The sequence below is a fragment of the Staurois parvus genome, unplaced genomic scaffold, assembly GCF_062004578.1.
Source record: "Staurois parvus isolate SC_StPar_1 unplaced genomic scaffold, SC_StPar_1.0 ptg000126l, whole genome shotgun sequence".
NCBI lineage: Eukaryota > Metazoa > Chordata > Amphibia > Anura > Ranidae > Staurois > Staurois parvus.
In genome coordinates this window covers 3,284,710-3,303,695 of record NW_028317922.1, presented here as the reverse complement: position 1 = coordinate 3,303,695, position 18,986 = coordinate 3,284,710, and the positions used below count along the sequence as shown (strand labels likewise).

The 18,986-nt window shown below is 41.9% G+C and overlaps 1 protein-coding gene across 1 annotated transcript in view; it reads right to left on the bottom strand.

Moving 5' to 3' along the window:
• The window catches only part of ANKMY1 (ankyrin repeat and MYND domain containing 1), a 50,954-nt gene that overhangs the window by 16,621 nt on the left and 15,347 nt on the right, over positions 1 to 18,986 (bottom strand). The window contains exons 5-8 of the mRNA XM_089672358.1: positions 18,000 to 18,164; positions 15,337 to 15,512; positions 12,707 to 12,878; positions 2,623 to 2,763 (exon numbers count right to left, since the gene is read on the bottom strand). Of these exons, the coding sequence (XP_089528484.1) occupies positions 2,623 to 2,763; positions 12,707 to 12,878; positions 15,337 to 15,512; positions 18,000 to 18,164 (654 nt within the window). The remainder of the gene's footprint in view (positions 1 to 2,622; positions 2,764 to 12,706; positions 12,879 to 15,336; positions 15,513 to 17,999; positions 18,165 to 18,986) is intronic.

The following is an 18,986-nucleotide window of genomic DNA, read 5'->3' as shown; positions in this document are numbered from 1 at the left end:
ACTGACCCCGGGCCCTCGGGCAGTGCCCGAGTGCTCGAATGGTCAGTCCGCCTCTGGTATGGTGATGTCTAACAAAACTCTGTATGCACTGATGGCTATGCAAAGCTTTATGTATGGTGATGTCTAACAAAACTCTGTATGCACTGATGGCTATGCAAAGCTCTATGCATGGTGATATCTAACAAAACTTTGTATGCACTAATGGCTATGCAAAGCTCTATGTATGGTGATCTCTAACAAAACTTTGTATGTACTGTTGTCTAATCAAAGCTTTGTACCCAGCAATGTTTAACCAAAGCTCTGACTGCAGTTATGTCTAGGGGATGATGCCTTGGTGCAGGCACCTGTAGGCTGCTTTAACCCAGGATCAGTGAAAGTAAACTGCTATTAATGCCCCCACAAGATCAAGACCCAGGGAATCCAGCTGGGTGACCATGTTGAATCCAAAGATTAAGAGGCAGGGTATGTACACGCAGTAACCTTCCTTCAAACAAGGAAGCACATGCAGTGTTTCAGTAAAAAGCCACAGAGTAGCAATGCTCTTATGCTAATTCTGTATGACGCACTACATGCCAAGGAAAGCTCCAACAGCAGGATCCTTTGCAAAACAACATTACAAACCATCCCCGTGTTTTTCATCAGGCAGGGTCCAGGTATGGTCTGTCAAGGCTCTTCCAAGGAGTGCATAAAGCTGCATAAAAAGTCGCAATGGCTACAGTGCAGCCAGGTGATGAAAACATCATCAGTAGAATTATCTAGAAATAAATCATCCACAGAGAAAAAAACCTCATTGTAAGATGCTACTCTCAATAGTCAGAAGAGGCCCCTCACCTAGCAAAAAAACTGAAGCTAGGTGAGAGTGGGAGAGGTTATAGGGGGATGTCCTGGCAGCATTTCCTTTTTGCTACTGTCTAATCACCTGAAGGTAGCTGTATACAACCAGGGCAAAATGATTTAAAGAAGCCTGGGACCTGTATTGTACAATCAGGACATTATTTGATAACATGGACTTTTCCCTCTGGTGTTTATAAATAAGTCATAGTATTCATTGGAACAGTTTTTCTCAAATTTTGGGCCAGTTGTGTGTCCCTAACACAAACTTTGTATGTCTGGGTGCCTGCCGTGATCATATCATTTACAGTTCATGATCATTACATATGCTGCAGATAGGTACCACTTATCTATACCACACCAGCTATGTTCCAGCTTTTCCTGCTCTTGCTGCTACCTAAATCTATAACTTCTTTTTGTGCAGACTTCAGGTCAGGAGCTATCGCACTCCAAGAGATCTCACATTAAATCAAGATGGTGTTCTCTCCATATAATCATCCAATAAATTACAAAAAAAACTTGATTTTTAAGGTGTCAAATAGAGGGGCATACTTTACTTAGAGGATTCTCTCCAGAAAAGACATGGGAAATCACATTGTGTTTGTGACTAAAATCACGGTGCCTGCCACTGCTAAGATAAACATACTTGATACCACATTGTAAATAATTCGGACTTTTCTGACAATTAACAGTGTACAGGTGACATTTTTGGGGATTTTGAAGGGTTTTTTTGCCTAAGCCCCTGAACACACCTCAAAAAAAGTTTGTGGGGTTGATTTACTAAAACTGGAGAGTGGAAAATTTGGTACGGCTGTGCATGGTAACCAATCAGCTACCAACTTCAGATTGTTCAATTAAGCTTTTACAAAAAAAACCTGGTAGGCAGTTGGTTTCAATGTAGAACTACATCAGATTTTGCACTCTCCAGTTTTAGTAAATCAACCCCTATGTGTCCATGTACACATAGGCTTTTGTAGGAGTTTAGCAGCAGCAGCATTTAGAGGTAATAAAAGCTCCTTCTCCTGAAAGCAGAAGAATACGTTCAGGAGAGCAGCTTTTGGGCATAAAAACCACCAAGCGCGAATATATGCGCCTACGTGCTAGACACATTTAGTGCTTAAGCATTTATTTCAATGGCCTTAAAAAAATTTAATTCTGAGCAATTAAATAAACATCAAATGCTCCCGAACACGTCTAAAAAAACGCAACTTAGATTTGTTTTTCAGGCTGAATTTCTCCTGTTAGGAGAAACAGTGTTTAAAATAAACCACTGCGAATGAGGCCATACTGTTAAAATAAAAAGGGCAGTAGTATACCTTCTATGGGCCCCTTCCAATCATCATTTCAGAAGCCAAGCCTTGCCATGTACCTCCCAAGGTGAGAAGTCTTACAACCACTTTGGAACAGTGTGCCTTAGCAAAACAGATGAAAGGAGACAGTGGAAAAAAAATCTAGTTTCCAAGTTGACCTACTCTGGGAAAAACTGCTAGTGGGATGATTTCTACAGATGTGCACTAAAACATATAAATAAAATAGGGAAGAATAAATACTGCCTGAGTTACAAACAGCTTCTCTTATCTGCTGTCAAGTAACGGTGCCTATGTGACATTTATCGGTGTTCATTGCTGCAAAAGAACTTCCAAGAACAAAAGACACCAAAATTCCTGAGGAGTTATTCAGCTGTGCTCTGTCATCTTCATGACAGACATGTGTCTATGCTGTGTTCTATTTTTATTTCCTGCACACTAATTACATGTCCCTGTGAGAATAAGTGCTGCAAATATACTGTACCCTGTCAGGATCATACACATAGTCCTCATCCTCAACGCTGGCATTGGGATCTGAGGCAGCAAATAGCAGAATCTCTGTGATCCGAGTTCCTTCAGCTACAGGCAAAGCTGCCGCTATGTGGAGAGGAGTCAAGGAACCATACTGGAAAATAAAACATACAGTCATGATGCCACTTTGAAAACAATGCAGGACTCCTGAAAACAAGCTAATCAACCAAAAACAGCAATGTGCAGGCAATTGGGAATTACTCATTCAACAATCTGTCACACATTACAGTGTTGTAAAGAGAGGTGAAACAATGTAAAGATCGCTTTTTCTCTACTGCCACTGAAAATTATATTTCAATTTCTAGAGAAGAGAGTTGTATGGGACTTCCAACATTGCTCCTTTCCTATGTACTGCACATAATATAGAAAATGGCAGCACCGAGAATGATTTCAATATTCCATTGTAACATTATACAGTAAGCACACGTTTATAAAGTATTCCCTCTCTAGACCTCAGATGCAGATATATCTCAACACTCAGTGCTTGGCCAGTGCAAATTTATAAATTTATGTCATATATATACAGTTGTGTTCAAAATAATAGCAGTCAGACATCACTAACCTGATCAATCACTGTTTTTGGTAGAAATGATATTTCTACATGGCAAATAATTTACTAGTAGGTGTAGTAGAGTAATAGAAATCCAACAGACCCAACAGTCATGACATGCAAGCTGCTGATTCTGTGTAATTGAATCACTAATTGAAAGGGGCATGTTCAAAATAATAGCAGTGTGGAGTTCTATTAGTGAGGTCATTCACTCTTTGAAAAACAGGTGGCAATTATTGCCCTTATTTAAGGAAGGAAGGCAGCAAATGTTGTACATGCTGGTTACAGTGCATTTCTCTCTGAAATTCTGAGGAAAATGGGTCGTTCCAGACATTGTTCAGAAGAACAGCGTACCTTGATTAAAAAGTTGATTGGAGAGGGGAAAACATATACAGAAGAGCAGAAAATGATAGGCTGCTCAGCTAAAACGATCGCAAATGCTTTAAAATGGCTGAATGGATAGAAGAATAGCCAAATGGCAAGGACTCAGCCAACAATCAGCTCCAGGAAGATCAAAGAAGGTCTAAAGTTACCTGTGAGTACTGTTACAGTTAGAAGACTCCTATGTGAAGCCAAGCTATCTGCAAGAAGCCCCCACAAAGTCCCACTGTTGAAAAAAAGACGTGCTGAAGAGGTTACAATCTGCCAAAGAGCACATTGACTGGCCTAAAGAGAAATGGCGCAACATTTTGTGGACTGATGAAAGAAAGATTGTTCTTTTTGGGTCTAGTGGCCGGAGACAGTTTGTCAGATGACCCCCAAACATTGAATTCAAGCCACAGTACACTGTGAAGACAGTGAAACATGGTTGCGCAAGCATCATGATATGGGGATGTTTCTCATACTACGGTGTTGGGCTTAGTTATCCCATACCAGGGATCATGGATCAGTTTGAATACATCAGAATACTTGAAGAGGTCATGCTGCCTTATGATGAAGAGGAAATGCCCTTGAAATGGGTGTTCCAACAAGACAACGACCCCAAACACACCAGTAAACGTGCAACATCTTGGTTCCAGACCAACAAGATTGACATTATGGAGTGGCCAGCCCAATCCCCGGATCTTAATCCAATAGAAAACGTGTGGGGTGACATCAAAAATGCAGTTTCTGAGGCAAAACCAAGAAATTGAAAAGAATTGTGGAATGTAGTCCAATCATCCTGGGCTGGAATACCTGTTCAAAGGTGCCAGAAGTTGGTTGACTCCATGCAACACAGATGTACAACAGTTCTCAGAAACAGTGCTTATACAACTAAATATTCATTAAGTGATTCAAAGGAAAGCAAAATCTTCAAACATTTTTCAGTTTATATAGTGAATGTTTGAGTTTTAAAGAAGAATACAAACACTGCTATTTTTTTTAACAGACTAATATTCACTTTTCTTCAATTTCTTTAGAGGAATAACACAAATTTGATATATTTTTCTTCATGTTTTGATTTGGAATAGAATGTGTAGTGTTCCCAATGCATTTGTGTGTATGGAAATAAAAGCTATTAGAAGGATTTTGAGCTTTATTCACTTTTTTCAACACACTGCTATTATTTAAACACAACTGTATATAAATATGTATATATATATATAAAAAAAACACACTATCTCTCGACCCCTCGCCTCACCCCTTCAGTCTCCGCCCGAATCACTAGCCTACTGAACGACATATCAGATTGGATGTCGCTCCACTTCCTTAAACTGAACCTCTCCAAAACCTAGCTCTTAGTTTTCCCCCCAGCACGCGCACCCCCCCCCCCACTGACTTCTCCATCACGTCCAACAATGCCACCTTTAGGCCTACCCCGCAAGCCAGAGTACTTGGTGTCATTCTAGACTCCAATCTATCCTTCCAGCCCCAATTCCAATCGTTAACAAACTCATGCAGACTCCACCTCCGCAACATCGCCAAAATACGCCCATTCCTAACCCCAGAAGCCACTAAACAACTCATCCACTCCCTCATCATATCACAACTCGATTACTGCAACTCCTGCCTCACCACAGGCTATCCCCGCTTCAGTCGATCCTGAATACGGCGGCCAGACTCATCCACCTTACCAACCGCTCCGTTTCCGCCACCCCCCTCTGCCAATCCCTCCACTGGCTTCCGATTGCCCAACGCATAAAATTCAAAATGCTAACACTGTTCAAAGCTGTCCATAATTCTGCCCCAAACTACATCACCGACCTAATATCCAAATACCACCCAAAACGAACTCTCCGCTCCTCACAAGACCTCCTTCTCTCTAGTTCCCTGGTCTCCTCCTCCCATGCCTGCCTCCAGGACTTCTCCAGGGCATCACCCATCCCCTGGAACTCCCTGCCCCAATCCATCAGACTGTCACCTACTCTCCTCTCCTTTAGGCGCACCCTGAAAACCCACCTCTTCAGGGAAGCCTACCCCGCCTTCTGCTAATTGCCGATCTCCTCCATTCTTCCTACCACTCCATCCTCCACAGCTTTTCCTCCCGAACCACTATCCCCTTCCTCCTAGATTGTAAGCTCCAAGGAGCAGGGCCCTCTAACCCCTCGTGTATCGCACTGTATTGTTTTTGTACTGTCTCATGTATTGTCTCCCATTGTAATGTACAGTGCTGAGTGAACTGTTGGCGCTATATAAAAACTGTATAATAATAATTATATATATATATATATATATATATATATATATATATATACACACACACACTATATTGCCAAAAGTATTGGGACACCTGCCTTTATGCATACATGAACTTTAATGACATTCCAGTCATAGTCTGTAGGGTTCAATATTGAGTTGGCCCACCCATTGCAGCTATAACAGCTTCAACACTTCTGGGAAGGCTGTCCATAAGGTTTAGGAGTGTGTCTATGGGAATGTTTAACCATTCTTCCGTCAAACTTTACACTTGGCACAATGCAGTCTGCAAGGTATGTTTGACCATTCTTCCAGAAGCGCATTTGTGAGGTCAGGTACAGATGTTGGACGAGAAGGCCTGGCTCACAGTCTCCGCTATAATTCATCTCAAAAGTGTTCTATCAGGTTAAGGTCAGGACTCTGTGCAGGCCAGTCAAGTTCCTCCACCAAAACTCACTCATCCATGTCTTTATGGACCTTGCTTTGTGCACTGGTGCGCAGTCATGTTGGAACATGAAGGGGCCATCCCCAAACCGTTCCCACAAAGTTGGGAGCTTGAAATTGTCCAAAATGTCTTGGTATGCTGAAGTCTTAAGAGTCTTCTTCACGGGAACTAAGGGGCCAAGTCCAAACCCTGAAAAACAACCCCAAAGCATAATCCCCCCTCCACCAAATTTTACACTTGGCACAATGCAGTCAGGCAACTACTGTTCTCCTGGCAACTGCCAAACCCAGACATGTCCATCGGATTGCCAGACAGAGAAGCGTGATTTTTCACTCTAGAGAACATTCTCCACTGCTCTAGAGTCCAGTGGCGGCATGCTTTACACTACTGCATCCGACATTTTGCATTGCACTAGGTGATGTAAGGCTTGGAAGCAGCTGCTCGCCATGGAAACCCATTCCATGAAGCTCTCTACACACTGTTGTGCTAATCTGAAGGCCACACGAAGTTTGGAGGTATTTAGCTATTAACTCTGCAGACAGTTGGAGACTTCTGTGTACTGTGAGCTTCAGCATGCGCTGACTCCGCTCTGTCATTTTATGTGGCCTACCACTTCATGGCTGAGTTGCTGTTGTTCCCAGTTGCTTCCACTTTGTTATATTGCACAGGTGGCAAACTATTATGGTACCATGCTTGAATTCACTGAGCTCCTGAGAGTGACCCATTCTTTCACAAATGTTTGTAGAAGCAGTCTGCTTGCCTAGGTGCTTGATTTTATACACCATGGAGGTAATTGGAACACCTGAATCCAATGATGTGGAGGGGTGTCCCAATACTTTTGGAAATTATATATATATATATATATATATACATATATACATACATACATACATACATACACACACACACACACACACACACACACACACATATACAGTCATGGCCGAAATTGTTGGCACCCTTGATATTTTTCCTGAAAATCAAGTATTTCACACAAAAAAGGTATTGCATTAACACATGTTTTGCTATACACATGTTTATTCCCTTTGTATGTATTGGAACAAATATAAAACAGAGGCAGAAAAGCAAATATGACATAATGTCACACAAAACCCCAAAAATGGGCTGGACAAAAGTATTGGCACCCTTAACTTAATATTTGGTTGCACACCCTTTGGAAAACATAACTGAAATCAGTCGCTTCCTATAACCATCAATAAGCTTCTGACACCTCTCACCCGGAATTTTGGACCACTCTTCCTTTGCAAACAGCTCCAGGTCTCTCTTATTGGAAGGACACCTTTTCCCAACAGCAATTTTAAGATCTCTCCACAGGTGTTCAATGGGATTTAGATCTGGGCTCATTGCTGGCCACTTCAGAACTCTCCAGCGCTTCTTTGCCATCCATTTCTGAGTGCTTTTTGACGTATGTTTGGGGTCATTGTCCTGCTGGAAGACCCAGGATCTTGGACGCAAACCCAGCTTTCTGACACTGGGCCCTACAGTGCGACCCAAAATCCTTTGGTAATCCTCAGATTTCATGATGCCTTGCACACAGTCAAGGCACCCAGTGCCAGAGGCAGCAAAACAACCCCAAAACATCATTGAACCTCCACCATATTTTACCGTAGGTACTGTGTTTTGTTCTTTGTAGGCCTCATTCCGTTTTCGGTAAACAGTAGAATGATGTGCTTTACCGAAAAGCTCTATCTTGGTCTCATCTGTCCACAAGACGTTTTCCCAGAAGGCTTTTGGCTTACTCAAGTACATTTTGGCAAACTGTAGTCTTGCTTTTTTATGTCTCTGTGTCAGCAGTGGGGTCCTCCTGGGTCTCCTGCCATAGCGTTTCATTTCATTTAAATGTCGACGGATAGTTCGCGCTGACACTGATGCTCCCTGAGCCTGCAGGACAGCTTGAATGTCTTTGGAACATGTTTGGGGCTGCTTATCCACCATCCGGACTATTCTGCGTTGCAATCTTTCATCAATTTTCCTCATCCGTCCACGACCAGGGAGATTAGCTACAGTGCCATGGGTTGCAAACTTCTTGATAATGTTGCGCACTGTGGACAAAGGCAAATCTAGTTCTCTGGAGATGGACTTGTAACCTTGAGATTGTTGATATTTTGCCACAATTTTGGTTCTCAGGTCCTCAGACAGTTCTCGTCTCCTCTTTCTGTTGTCCATGCTTAGTGTGGCACAGACAGACACACAATGCAAAGGTTAAGTGAACGTCTCTCCTTTTTATCTGCTTTCAGGTGTGATTTCTATATTGCCCACACCTGTTACTTGCCCCAGGTGAGTTTACAGGAGCATCACATGCTTGTAACATTCTTATTTATCCGCAGTTGTGAAAGGGTGCCAATACTTTTGTCCAGCCCATTTTTGGAGGTTTGTGTGACATTATGTCGAATTTGCTTTCTTTCCTCCCTTTTTTTGTTTTGTCCCAATACACACAAAGGGAATAAACATGTGTATAGCAAAACATGTGTTAATGCAATACGTTTCGTGAGAAATACATGATTTCCTGGAGAAATATCAAGGGTGCCAACAATTTCGGCCATGACTGTATATATATATATATATATATATATATATTGTGGGGATAGCTCAGGTGGGGGATCTCCTTCCCTGGGAAAAAAGGTAGACCGTACAGCAGGCTTTCGTCAAAATCTGACTGGTTGTCAGTTTTATTTAAAAAGGTTTGCAGAAAATATCAAAATAAAACAAAACATCAAAATAAACCCTCGCCACCCAGGCACTAACTAAACAGAAGATGTTCCTCTCTCAGAGGTGAAGGGCTTCTCCCTGTCACCAAAAACAAAACAAACGCAAACCTTTTCTTGTAGGTATAGTCCATACACACAGCTCTCTCAGAATACCTCTCTGAGTCCCAGGCCACAAGCGACTCCTTGCTCCAGCCCTGCCCTTTTTATACCACCTGTTGGTGGTCATCAGTGGAGCCCAAACTCTGGTCCGAACCCACCTGCTTAACTGTGGCCCCGAAAACCCGGAGTGGACTCCACCTAAACTGTCAGGTATGAGCATATGCGAGGTGACACATAGCGTCCCTCTATCACCTCGCCGTTCATCCTGTCACAATATATATATATATATATATATATATATATATATATATATATATATATATACACACACACATACATACATACACACACACACGCAGACTATATTACCAAAAGTATTGGGACGCCTGCCTTTACACGCACATGAACTTTAATGGCATTTCAATCCTAGTCTGTAGGGTTCAATATTGAGTTGGCCCACCCTTTGCAGCTATAACAGCTTCAACTCTTCTGGGAAGGCTGCCCACAAGGTTTAGGAGTGTGTCTACTGGAATGTTTAACCATTCTTCCATCAAACTTCCATCAAACTTTACACTTGGCACAATGCAGTCTGGAAGGTACCGTTCTCCTGGCAACTGCCAAACCCAGACACATCCATTGGATTGTCTGACAGAGAAGCGTGATTCGTCACTCAGGAGAGCACGTCTCCACTGCTCTAGAGTCCATCGGTGGCGTGGTTTACACCACTGCATCTGAAGCTTTGTATTGTACTTCGTGAACGAGTCTTGGAAGCAGCTGCTCGGCCATGGAAACCCATTCCATGGAGCTCTCTACCCACTGTTGTGCTAATCGCACTGTGCGCTTCAGCATGCGCTGACCCCGCTCTATCATTTTACATGGCCTACCATTTCGTGGCTGTTGTTCCCAGTTGCTTTCACTTTGTTATAATACCACAAACAGTTGACCGTGGCATATTTAGTAACAAGGAAATTTCAGGCATGGACTCTTTGCACAAGTGGCGACCTATGACGGTACCACACTTGAATTCACTGAGTTCCTGAGAGCGACCCACTCTTTCTCAAATGTTTGTAGAAGCAGTCTCCATGCCTAGGTGCTTGATTTATACAACTGTGGCAATGGAGATGATTGGAACACCTGAATCCAATGATTTGGAGGTGTGTCCCAGTGCGTTTGACAATATAGTGTACATATATACACTTCTCAAAAAAATGAAAGGAACGCTTTTTAATCAGAGTATAGCATCAAGCCAATTAAACTCCTGGGATATTGATCTGGTTAGTTAAGTAGCAGAGGGGGTTGTTAATCAGTTTCAGCTGCTTTGGTGTTAATGAAATTAACAACAGGTGAACTAGATGGGCAACAATGAGACAACCGCCAAAACAGGAATGATTTTACAGGTGGAGGCCATTGCCATTTTTTCCCCTACTCATCTTTTCTGACTGTTTTTCACTAGTTTTGCATTTGGCTAGGGTCAGTGTCACTACTGGTAGCATGAGATGATACCTGGGCCCTACAGAGGTTGCACAGGCAGTCCAACATCTCCAGGATGGCACATCAATACATGCCATTGTCAGAAGGTTTGCTGTGTCTCCCAGCACAGTCTCAAGAGCATGGAGGAGATTCCAGGAGACAGGCAGTTACTCTAGGAGAGCTGGATAGGGCCATAGAAGGTAATTAACCCATCAGCAGGACCAATATTTGCTCCTTTGTTTAAGGAGGAACATGATGAGCACTGCCAGAGCCCTACAAAATTACCTCCAGCAGGCCATTGATGTGAATGTCTGTGACCAAACAATCAGAAACGGATTTTATGAAGGTGGCCTGAGGGCCTGACGTCCTCTAGTGGGTCCTGTGTTCACTGCCTGGCACCATGGAGATCAATTGGCATTTACCATTGAACACCAGAACTGGTAGGTCCGCCACTGGCACCCTGTGCTTTCACAGATGAGAGGCGGTTCACCCTGAGCGCATGTGACATGTGAAAGGGTCTGCAGAAGCCATAGAGAATGTTATGCTGCCTCTAACATCGTTCAGCATGACCGTTTTGGTGGTGGGTCAGTGATAGTCTGGGGAGGCATATCCATGGAGGGATGCACAGATCTCTACAGGCTAGACAATGGCACCGTGACTGCCATTAGGTATCGAGATGAAATCCTTGGATCCACTGTCAGACCCTACGCTAGTGCAGTGGGTCCTTGGTTCCTCCTGGTGCATGACAATGCCCGACCTCATGTGGCGAGAGTATGCAGGCAGTTTCTGGAGGATGAAGGAATTGCTACCATTGAATGGCCACCACGCTCGCCTGACCTAAATCCAATAGAACACCTCTGGGATATCATGTTTCGATCCATCCAATGCTGCCAGGTTGCACCTCAGACTGTCCAAGAACTCAGTGATGCCCTGGTCCAAATCTGGAAGGAAATACCCCAGGACACCATCTGTCATCTCATTAGGAGAATGCCCCGACATGGTCAGGTATGCATACAAGCACATGGGGGCCATACAAACTACTGAGTACCATTTTGAGTTACTGCAATGAAATTTCAGCAAAATTGACTAGCCTGCTGCATAATTTTTTCACTTTGATTTCGGGGTGTCTCTGAATTCAGTCCTCTGTAAGTTGATCATTTTCATTTCCATGAAATGATGGGGCATCCTTATGTTCCTAACACATTACCCAGTCCATATCAGTATAGATATCCAGCATGGTATTTTTCCCATTCAGATCTGATGTGTTTCCAAAGTGTTTCTTTCATATATATATATATATATATATATATATATATATATATATATTTATTTATTTATTTATTTTTTTTAAATCAATTTTGTTTGAAGTTCAGAAATAAAAAAGTACATTATTTAAAAAATATATTTTTACTAAATATATAAAATATTGCTCGCTCTCTGCAGAAAACGTGTAATACATTGTAATTCCTGTGTCATGGGTGCACCAGAACAAACATGTATAAAACTAACACTAAACAAAGTTAATATATATACTGTTTAGACAGACATTACCAAAAGTTTCCATACATAGGAAAAATTAACAAACTCATATTATGAATGGAGGAGAAGACTTTGTCTTTGTGTGTGTAGAAAGAGGTGGCCAACATAAAAGAGAGTATTTTGTAAATAAAGGCACATTTAGCTACAATTTCCCATTTTCCCTAAGTATGGCAACTTTTGCATGTTCAAACACCATTTAATGATAAAAGACTACCTTTAAAAACAGGGCAAAATGATAAAGCATCTGATCCCATAATCAAATTAATAAAAATCCATTTTTATGATGGCGTTGTGAGTTATATTCTATGGCTAATGAAGACAAAGTCATTTTTCTGTCTTCTGTGACATGCATTGATCTAGGATTCATGGAGCTGGCAGCTAAATCCAACAGTGTAATTATAAAAGGAAATTACAAAGCATGCCTTCATGTGATTAGGTGGAAGCCTGATCACTGCCATCATTCTGGTTAACATTGTGCAAATATGATTCCCAAGCTAATTATTTTAGTTCTACAGAAAGTAAATGTTTTATAAGAAGTTGTTTGTTCTACAAAATCTCTTATTGAGCAATATTAGGCCAAGTACATTACCGGTGTCGACAGACGGATATCAGTTCTTGCTCCACATTCCAGCAGTAACTGTACAGTATCGGCATCTGCAGCTCTGACTGCAAAGAACAGAGGATGCATGGGGATGGAGCCCATATCCGGGTCAGCACCTCGCAGGAGAAGCAGGTTGATGGTAGATCTTAGGTTTTTATCCCTACATCAATGAATATCATTGTTATTAGACCACTCTTGAGAAAAAAATGTGTACCTGGAACTATGTGCTAAATGTACCTAACATGAAACTGCTAGTCTCAAAGAGTGTCTGTATCTTTAACCCACTTGGGAATAAACGTTCCTGTTGTGGACATTTTGGTTAACAAGGTCCCCTGTGACATAACTCCCAGCATTCTAGAAAATTTCACATCTACTTCCCTGTGACCAAATAAATGCAATATTGGCCGTTATGTGTACGGCTAATCTCTCAGTAGAGTAAATCGGAAACCAATGCTCGATTCCTAAAGCTAAAATGTATCATAAACACTTTCCCCAGTATAATCAAATAGTCTTATAGCCCCTGTAAATGTGGAAATCAAAACACATTATAGTTTCCACATGTGAATCCTTCTTCAGATTTTTTTTATCTTCCACTTGATTCTATGCCCCAAGTGTGAATAAACTCTCACCAGATATCCTGACCATTATGTATCAATGAGTGTAATGCCTACGAAATGTGTTGACCTTGGACCCTTTCTTTCTTGGGTAATTTTTACAATAAAGCATTGTCGCCCAAATGTCGGGCATGAGAAGTGATGATGTCATTTCTTTAGCCAAAGGAACAGAGTCACAAGATATTCTGCTGAGAGCAAGGTAAAACCTTGTTTATGGAATGAACCGTGTTTATGGCATCTAGTATCCACACAATAGGAGATAAAAACCTGATTAAGGACATTTAAGTTAGAAATCCTTAAGTCTGGGGGAGATGAAAAGAGGTTTTGGGGTTTATAAGGTGAAGATCCGGGCAAGACCAGTGGAAGCTCCCCTAGTGGCCAGAGGATGCTCTGACGCTGGGATTTTTACCAAGGCTATATGGGCTCATCAACTGGTCGTGTCTATGGCTTCTACGTGACCCCCTGGGCAGTTTTGTACCAATGGGATTTGTGCCTCCCACCTTCCACATAGCTTCGGTAATGTATTAATTCTATGCTGTGACGCTGTCAAATGATGTGTTTATTTCATGCTGTAATGCTCACATTATTATTGGTGTGTGTTATTATGCAGATTGTGATGAACATAAGATATATGCTCCTCTGTGTCGTGTGATGATAAAAGTGGAGGTTTTGACAGTGCAAGGATATTGCAGTTGGATTCTGTTATTTCTTGGAGTGCCGGGTGAATGCTATGATGTGCTAGGGCAGGTATTCATTGGGTAGTTGGTCTTTCATAATGCATAGAACATGCAATGGTTTAAAAGCTGATTAAAAGTACCTGCACGACTGCATGTTGATTGTGTGCATGTATATGACTTGTTTTTAGTAATTGCACCCAGCATCACTATTACATTGGGTCAAATCAGGCTTGATGCAAATATCTTTATCGCCTGCAGACATATCCCAAGATATTCCACTGTCCTTATGACACTCACAGCAACTCTTCCAAAAACCAAAAATACCACATCCATATTGTAGCATATCATATTAACCAGTGTAATACAAAACAAATATGCTTACATTACTTATAAAGATATTGTTCCCAAACTAGTGCTACATTTGCTTGTGCAAATCCACTCCACAACCACCACCATGCTGGAACCCCATGTAGATGGATTCTCAGAAGAATCTGCGACCCCTGGTTCTCCCAGGCTCCAAACAGCCTCAATATATGTGGACACAACCACCACTTGCTCACTGCCTGTGCTACAACAAACTCACACTCGGGGCATGTAAAAAAAGGGAAGATATGAGATTTGAAGAATTCACATGTTGTGGGGATTATAATGTGTTTTTTGATTTTTCAAATTTACACGGACTGTAAAACTATTTGACTATACTAGGGAAAGTGATTATAGTATGTTTTAGCTTTAGGAACAGCACAGTGGCTAAATGGTTAGCACTTCCGCCTGGCAGTACTCGGGTTGTTGGTTCGAATCCCCACCATGGCACCACCTGCCTGGAGTTTGCATGTTCTCCCTGTGTTTGCATGGGTTTCCTCCAGGTACTCCAGTTTCCTCCCACACTCCAAAGACATGCTGGTAGGTAAATTGGCTGTAGTATGTGTATTTATGAATGTGTGTTAGGGACCTTAGATTTTACGCCCCTTTAGGGTTAGGGACTGACGTGAATGTACAACATATATGTAAAGCGCTGCATAAATTGACGGCGCTATATAAGTACCTGAAATAAATAAATAATAGGAACAGAGCTCTGGTTTCTGATTCACTCTGTTATTATTAACCAGGGGGATAGGATACTTCCAGCTGCTAGAGATAAGAAAATTTGGAGTTGGGGATGGCGCCTGAAGCGCCGGGTAATTGATAGTTTTAAATCTCTCAGTAGTCTAGCTAGTCAGTAACAGCATACAGCCAATTAATTTATAATGTGTGGTCAGAATAAAGGTTGGGGATGTGTTGGGCACAAACAAAACAATAAAAGTGGCAAGGCAGTTGACAGTCATACTTGTGAGGTTCAGAGGTGTAATCCAATGCTTCCAGCCCAGGGTCAGTCTCATTAAAGGGTACATCAGGACATGCCTCCAAAACTGTAGAACTTTGGTCACAGTTCTTCATATCCTTCTCATGGCCAGCATTCCCTTCACTTCCAATGATACCCAGCGTGAAGTCACTTGATTCTTCCTATACTTGAACATAATATATTAGTTTGCTTTTATCGTAAAAGTATTGGTTTTATTTTTACAGTAAACTCAAAAGTGTCTATTCGATAACATGTGGAGAGGTGCAGAGCCAGCCCCTGGCTGTCTTAATGTCATGCATATTACAACAGTGAGATTTCCCTACCATAATTTCTGCCTCTGTTCCTCATCACTAAGGATCAATTCAGGCATATTCGGATCTCAGTCCAAACACCACCTGAGCATTTCTGCCAGGAAGCTATCACTGCATTTGGCCAATCATAAGCAGCCAGGGTATTCTCTGCCTTGCACTTGCACATATACAAGGGGCGTGTGTAAGTGTGGCTGCAAGATGCCTCATTCACTTATGATTGGCCAAGTACAGTGACAATTTCCAGGCAGGATTGCTTGAGTTCATCCCTACTCTTCACCTTGAAGCTTTGGGAGTTCCCACTCAACAATGCATATCCTAGTAAATCTTTTCCTTTCCTTTTACATTTTCAGTAATGGTAAGGTGAGTATTAGAGGGCCCTCTTTTAAACATTGTCACACTTGCATGTCTCTTCTTTAAAGAAAAGTCTTTCCTTTGCACAAAGCAATTTTTTGTTCTGTTCACACTGACTGTAGCACATGCACAATGCAGATGCCAAGAATGGAGCCAGGTGATGGGATGGAGTTGCACCATCAGTGGCCCTCAATGGCCAAAGATTAAAGTGATACTAAACCCAAAAGCAAATATTTGTTTTCCTGCATCTTGCAGGTTCCTAGATGTGATAGCTGCATTAACTTTCTTTTTTTTAGATTTTCATTTCTTTATTTTCATCTGGTTACACACCCAGTAAGTCTGTTGTTTTTCAAGAGAACAAGCAGAGTGTTAAGACAAACCATTTAGCACTGACAGGGGTGCTTACAATGAGCAGTTTTATTTATTCATGTAAAACCTTTATTACAAAAGGGAAAAAATGTGTAACTGCTTATAAAATGTTAGCTGGAGTTTGGCTTCAATTTATTAGTGTTTCTAAATCTGCTAGTATGAACAGATGGTCCCCTGGGAAAATGACGAATCAGAGGCATACAAAATCATATTGTCTGTATGGAATCATTTCAGACATTCTTCCGACTTTGCTTCATACTTGTGTTAGTGATATCTGTATCTATCAGCAAACAGTGATCCTCACTCTCCATCACAATGAGTGGGACTTAGGAGGTGGTGAGTGGCTCTGTTTCCTTTTCCCATTTCCCCTCTCAAATACCCCTCTCACCGCCCCTTCTTTCTCCCCACCCCCAATCCCTTTCCCCCCTCCTCTCTTTTTCTCTTCTATCCTTCCTTGTCTCTTTCTTCACTAATAGTTTCTTAAATACTTGAGGACTCAGTACAGGATTGTGTGTTCAGCCCCCCAGAGTATCGGGTTGAGCGACAGAATCATTGTAACGTGGCCTCATGCTATTTTTTTAGGTCCTCACACTTACGTTTATATGTTGGTTTTATTGATCTGTGCTTTCCCTATATACTGGAGAAAGTGGAGTTCCACCCAAAAGGGAAAACTCTGCTTGACCGCCTCCTCCACTCCGTTGTCACACTTGGCCCCTTTTGGGGGGGGGGGGGGGGAGTGGGTACCTGGTTTTGGCAGGTACCCGCTCCCACTTCCAGCTCAATTTGCCACGGCAAACTGACCTAGAAGTTTGCCCCCACCCCCCTTCCCCCTCCACACTTCACAGGTCCCAGAAAACTGCAGTCCATTCACAAAGCACAGCGCGTTACGAGACCAGCTGTGAAGCCGCAAGGCTTCACTGCCGGTTTCCCTTAGTCGAGATGGCAGCACCAGCACCCAATAGCCGACTGAAGATTCGACTTGGGTGAGGACACCGCTGGATGCCTGGACAGGTAAATTCCCTAAAATTTTGTGGGGGGGGGGGGTGTAACTCTAAGTTTAAATTCTACTGTTAGCTACGGTTGTTGAGGGTATGTTTTTCATTTTGGGTACCTATGCTCCTTCATTCAGAGCGGAGGCACTCTAATACAGGAGGTGTGTTTCTGGCCAGATCACAGGGTGAAAACAGGGGAGAAAAAAAAGCCTAAAAAAAAGAGAAAAAATGCAGCCACCACATCTAAGGATTGATAAGATGCAATACATCAATATATTACATTTTTGGTTTTGAGTTTAACAATGCTTTAAGGACACGGAACCCAGAAGAAGAGGCAGAGGAGAATGATGACATGGGCAATAAACAATGGGGAGCATGGACCTTCCAGTGCTGGAGAACATTTGACTGATAGATAAGTCTAAAATAATGTGAAATTATGCTGTGTCCAGTTGTACATTACAGAGGTCCCCACCCAGTTTGCGGTAATGTCCTGCTTTATTATTTTATTATTGCTTTATTATTTTCTGAATCTTCGTTGCAGTTGTGCCCCAGGGCTGTTAGTGACATAGCCCCTAGTTAAAGTATAAATGGGGGTATGGGTAAGAATATGTGGATTAATACCTACCTTGCTCAGAGGGAAGTTCCTCTCAGCCACATTTGGCCAAAATGGTTTGGAGCTGTAAAAAAGCATCAGGCACAAGGACAAAGCTGATAATCCTTCATCATTGCTCTTATTAACATCCGCTCCACTGTCAAGCAGAAGGTTAATGATGTTATTATGGCCATTTACCTGAAACAGAATTTGTTATTATAATATATTACAGTGTATCACCATATATTACTTGTCAGAAATGAGTTATAGTCCCTCTGGGTGAACGAAAGGGACATTTATAATCTGAATGTATATGTACAATGCTTCCATTGCTTCCAAGATAGACAGCGAGAAAAGCTCATGCAGTGATGGAATATTATGACAAAAGAAGATTGATCTTCAGATTTCCTTAAGGTGATTTGTCATAATAGAAATAAGGGTGCTGTGATTACCTAATTCTTTTACAAGGTGCTACTTTCCTGCCTATCACCCTCATCACATGCTTTCTCTACTCTGCAGCCTATTTTTAATGGAGAACAAATACGGTTATCTGCAGGATACCACAGTAAATACTCCGCACGTTGCACCAGCTTTTCACATTTCACTCATTAAATGCAGAGCCTGCAGTGTTGTAGAACATTTTTTGAATTATACAAAAAGGAACTCAGGAGAACCCAGTCACAAGGCCTTTAAAAGTCATGTGATTTCCTTCTCTTCTTAATACCTTGTGCCCATTCATTAAAACATGGGAGGGATATACTTGCTCACTTTGAGAAACAAAAGTAAGGGTTTGGAAAGGTCTTTTAGCAAATCTGGCAATTCCTCCTGAATCAGGTAAAATTTAAGTTGTGAATTGCCACCACTCGGTTTGACAAACTTCGACTAAAAAAACGATTATCAACCAAACGGGTATTCTGACAGTAATGGCTGCTGCGGCTATCTGAGTACAATTGCTAGCAGCTGAGATTCCTCAGTGTTGTTTAGCGTGGCATGCCACAAACACATGTACAAATAGTAAAC